This window comes from Bidens hawaiensis, unplaced genomic scaffold, assembly GCF_021521415.1.
Source record: "Bidens hawaiensis isolate Kalapana, Puna unplaced genomic scaffold, B.hawaiensis_p1.1 tig00044427_1, whole genome shotgun sequence".
NCBI classification, from domain to species: domain Eukaryota; kingdom Viridiplantae; phylum Streptophyta; class Magnoliopsida; order Asterales; family Asteraceae; genus Bidens; species Bidens hawaiensis.
Window position 1 is genome coordinate 1 of NW_027497894.1, and position 5,283 is coordinate 5,283.

General features: G+C 35.0%; 1 protein-coding gene across 1 annotated transcript; it reads right to left on the minus strand.

The window, feature by feature from the left end:
* Positions 1–989: 989 nt before the first annotated feature.
* LOC143594970 (uncharacterized) lies at positions 990–4,334 on the minus strand. Its single transcript, XM_077074139.1, has 18 exons — positions 4,150–4,334; positions 3,935–4,052; positions 3,653–3,840; positions 3,452–3,559; positions 3,303–3,367; positions 3,128–3,233; positions 2,962–3,045; positions 2,729–2,875; positions 2,511–2,639; positions 2,330–2,397; positions 2,181–2,214; positions 2,009–2,093; positions 1,845–1,912; positions 1,649–1,762; positions 1,542–1,577; positions 1,375–1,461; positions 1,205–1,296; positions 990–1,112 (listed from the first exon to the last, which is right to left on the minus strand). Exons 1-18 carry the CDS (start codon positions 4,282–4,284, stop codon positions 998–1,000), a joined length of 1,779 nt encoding a protein of 592 aa, XP_076930254.1. The 5' UTR covers positions 4,285–4,334; the 3' UTR covers positions 990–997.
* Between the last annotated feature and the right edge of the window lie 949 nt (positions 4,335–5,283).

A 5,283-nucleotide genomic window follows, 5' to 3' on the forward strand; every position in this document is an offset into this window, starting at 1 on the left:
AAATCTAATATAAAAAAATAAAATTTATATAAATAAATTCTACGGTCTAGTTCGGTTTTTTACGGCCGGTTTTCAATAAAAACCGTAAGCCAAACCGTTCATTACGGTTTGAAAATTTTGAAGCCGACCGAACCGAACGTAAAAAAAAAACCGACCGCGAAGCCAAACCGATGATCGGCTTGGGCGGTTTCGCAGTTTTAAACCAATCACTGAATTTCGACCCAACCCAACCCAACCCATTTGCCACCCATAGTACTGATTATGGTTAATAAAACAATCATTTAGTTTCCATAACAATCCTTATAAAATAGATGGGAATTTTAAAATCCCATGAAATGTGGGATTTGATGGGATTTAGTTTTCATTTCCATTCTTTCATTTAATGAAACAAATATATCAATTCATTGGATTTAAAATCTTATTCCTTAGAATCCCTTCCAAATCTTTGAAATGAACAGGGCCTAAAGATATCCAAACCTCTACAAATTTTAGTAAAACCTACAGTTCGGATTGGTCTCATGGTTAGATGGTCGTGAACATTGAGATTGTTAGTAAATTGGTTTGCTAACATAACAATATGCCTTCTGTTAAAACATCACAAGAAAAACCTCTTGGTGAAAAACTCTTTATTCCTTGATCACTTAGCTTATCAACACATAGTACCGTGTTTATGAAGGGCTCTACGTACATTATTTCTTAGCATCTTGGAAACTGATTCGTCGTATGTTCTATGTTACGGAGGATGAAGATCTTAAAGAAATTGCTTGCTTTTATGCACTACCCAATAATTATCAAACTCAACATTCCAAACATCAGATTTTTAATCTTGATGCAAACTATAAACCAAACAGCTTTATTAAGAATCCATACCATGTTAATAATATAATGGTATGGAAATCTAAGATTTGTTGCTGTAATAAGGTCAAATGAATAAATAATTTAGTCAGTCTTGTGTGTATATATATATATATATATTAATATATGCATATTTTTACACTTATCTCTTCTCTTCATGATCAAATTTGTAGTCTAAACCCGCTCCATATTTCCATGCCTCAAGTTTCCTTTTCCATTTATACTTCTCCTCGGTTGAATAAGTATCAATCGAAGGCCTAACAGAACGTTAAAAAACATACATAAGATCGCTTTACGATACAAAAAAAGACTTATAATATCACATGTTAATCATCATAAAAGATAATACCTTATTAATGGGTCAACATATATGGAAAGAAATGTATAAGAGCCCAAAAGGGTAAAATGTCCTAGCCAGTCAATCAACACTGGTAACCCAACCTGTTGACCAAAACTTTGACTAAATCTTTTAACTTTTTTGTTAAATGTAAATCATGTAGTTACTTGTCTGTTATTTACCTGCTTAAATATAGAAGGAAGGATTTGAGGTTTTGTTAACATAACCAAGCCTAGTGTCTTCACGAGAGGACCGAATTGTATGACGTCCTGTAACCGTCAAATAAAGTCAAAGTCATAAGCAAAAGTCAAAGTTGATTTTCAGTTGAGAGCATGACCTAACAAGTTACCTGAAGAAATGGTCTTAGCACTGGGTCGCCTAGCCTCTGTGGAAATACTGTGAGCAATTAACTAGTAATTCAAATATATAAAAGTTAAAAAAGTAAAGATATTATGCCTGCATGCTCTGGAAATTGGCATAGAGAAGGTCGTTGATGAAATCGGGTGGGACCCCAGCTCGTTTTCTTGCTGACATGGCTCTTTGGAATAACCAAGAAGCACTTAAATTGGGCTGAAATATAAATTTCATTTAAACAAAATATTAATATAAGCATACATATAATATAGACAGGAGTAGATGCTGTATTGCTGACCATGTATGGATTCAATAATGACAGATTTTCAGAGTCCAGAAGATTTCCACTGATTGCTTCATGTATTCCTGAAATTTATTCCAAATAAGATGAGCCCCTGAGCATGAAAAGGATTACAGTTTTGACTTTTTAGTTGACTTGAACCGGTTCCATATTTTAATCACCATCTGATAGTCTTCCAAGATGCCTGGTCAAACTCCCGAAACCACCAAAGGAAACCGGAGACTGTATGCCACTAGCATCACCAAACTGCATTCAATAATAATTGATAAAAATATAATAATGGGAATTTGGAAATGTGAATTAGAGTAACTTCAAAAGATATGAGTATCACACCTGTAGAATACGATTGAAAGCTGCTGGCAATGGACTGCAGATTCATTCTCCGATGAGAAAAACGAGTCAGTCAGATATTTAATTTTAATGAATATGAAGATCTTATAATTAACAATAACTTATAACTTTCACTAAGTAGCATTTTGTACCTGTCATGAAAGGTAGGGAAAATGCCATAAATAACTCGTAAAATCTCTAAATCATCGAAAGAGACTTCCTGGATGACGTACAAAACATTTCATCAATATATATTATTATATTAACATGGAAACATGTCTAACCAAAGTTATCTAAATCATCCTAGCAGACTATCGATAAGTCATGGATTACCTGATACTTAGGCATCAAATCCCAGTAATCTTCTAGCAACTCTTCCAGCTTTGGGCTACTAGATTGAGGTTCAACATAGGTAAACATATAAGTAGTCCGATCCAACGGTCCAGAACCAGCAGGGAATGCCTGTTGATTTAACAAAAAAGATGGACTTGCAGATTAAAAAAACACGTCATCAATACATTTTCAAACAAGATAATCAGATAATTAATTACCTCCCAAAAGTATTGTGCTTGTGAGTTTCCAACCGGCTTCACCTCAGCACTGCTAAATATCACATCACTTCTAGAATTTTCCTTGAAACCACGACAACAAGAACCGACAACAAGGCATACACCATCAGGCTTTCTGTTTCCTCTAATCTGTTGTTAGATCATGCCAAAATCAGCTTACAGATAGATTATGATTTAATGATTTATGATCAAACTACATACTTTATCAATATTACCTGCTTTAGCACTGGTGAAAAGTTTCCCATTGCATCAATTATGAGACTAGCTGACAAAATCTTTCCTTCCACTAATTGCAATACCTTCAAAACCAAACTTATTATATGCACACATTTTGTTTCATTCGAATCAATTAACAAAACGATATTGCATTAGATATCTTACTGCTGTATCTTGATAAACATTTATGCTAGACACACTGCAACCTTCATAGATTACTCCACCAAGTGAAGTGAATCTTTCCCTCATAATATCTATAAGTTTAGCAGGCCTACAAGTACAAAATTATATTAAAATTAATAATTAATAAAATTCTTGGAAAACTAGTAGGAGATCTTACGATACACCAAGGTTAAGAATATTTGAAACCCATATCTCTCCTTTACTCTCAAACCCACATCGGTTCTGCGAATTACAAATTAACGACACCTGAGTTTAAGTAATATGAAGTTATAAACCAATCATCATTCAAAGTTTTGATTTTGTTACAGGGTTAAACACTGAAGTTGTAGCCCGATCAATGTCATCTTCTGTTAATATTCCAACTTCAACAAGTTCCAAAAGCTCTTTCCTTGATATATTCCACTCTTGTTCTCTCTAATAATATAGTAAATTAACATGTTAAGTTAATGATTCATATTAAGTTAATAATAGCAACCGGTGACAAGCAAAAACAATTTACGTATATACCCCTTTTAGTAAGTTCCTTTCAACAACTCCTACTTGCAGGCCTTTCAAACTTAAGGCCGTGGCAATGAAGATCCCTAAAGTACCCCCGCAAACCAGCACATCGAACTTGTTCACTTCTTTGTTCGTCGTATCGGACTGGCTAAACAAACCAGGGGTATTTGTGACAACTTGCCTAGGTTCTTGAACTACTGTAATTTATAATTAATCAATATGTTGGCGTTACATTTGGCTAAATTGTAGCAAAAGATTAATAATTTTAGAAATTAAAATTTTGAAATTGACCTGTTTGATCAGAGCAAATGCTAGACCATAAATTATCCAATCTCTTCAAAGCTTCATACGAGTAAGCCCCGCCCGCACCACCGACTTCTCCGCCTACTGAAATGCTCCCCATTATCCTCTACACATGCCCAAATTAAAAAAAAAAAAAAATGTTCAGCTAGAACTTAAATCAAACAGTTGGTGTGCATAAACAAGATTCTTGAAAAAATGGTTACTTGGGTTCGTGAAGACAGTGCTTTGGGCTGCAAAGTAAGCTTCTTTGGTCTTTGGATGTTGTAAACAAAAGGGTGTTTGGAATAGCCATTGAATTTTGATGGGTGTGGTTGAAGTTGAAGTTGAATTACAATCATTGTTTGGGATTCGTAAATGGTTTGAGTTACACAATATGTTAACCGTTCAATTGGATATGTGTACGAGCATATTACACGTTAAAGCAAGCATTTTCTGATAATGATCGGATAAACCTTGCGGGAAAGATCAAGCAATCGCCAGCAAGTTATGAAATATGTTGGCTTATATTTTTAGCCCTTCAAGTTCAAGCTACATCTTTATTTTTAGTACCTTTTTTTTTATGTTTATAAAATTTCCATGGCTCGGTAACCAGGCAACAAGTTGCGTCACAACCTGAATAGAGTAACTAATTCTATTAAAAACAAAGTTTTGGTTATTAGGGGGCGAAAAATTGTTATGACCCGCTCGACGCTATTCATAAATTCCACAGTCTCAGGGAGTCTGGTACAAGGAAACCAAATGTATCAAAAGCAAAAGGGATAAGAACAGTTAATTCTCTAAATAAGTTTTCTCGTGCTTAGCCACTTTGCATGATTCCACTTTCATCACAACTTAGCCCGCAACAAACTCATTGTCCCAAAACTCTACAAGAGGTGACACAAAAGGGTGTTTTCCCACTGCCCACCCAAACACGATAATATCTTATTTGCCCAATACTTATTTATGAATTATGTCTACAATTAGAGGTGCACAAATTGGGTCTTCAAATACCCGGGTTCGGGTATGATCGGGTATTGAAAATCGGGTATCAGCAATACCCGGGTCGGGTTCGGGTCCGGGCATTCTCTCTAAAAACCATACCCTATGCATCGGGTCGGGTATCGAACCGGGTATTTGAGTACCCTATTTTCGGGTATTGAAAAAACCCTATTTTTGGGTTTTTTTTTTGTTTTTTTTTCGGGTTTTTTCATGTATAGATTGGATTTCTTTAAGGGTTACAATTTTTAGGGGTATTTTTGGGTATTTTTCAGGTATTTTTTGGGTATTTCAGGTATAGATCGGGTATTTGAAAAACCCGGTTTCGGGTATTGGAAAAACCCAATTTCGGGTATGGAACC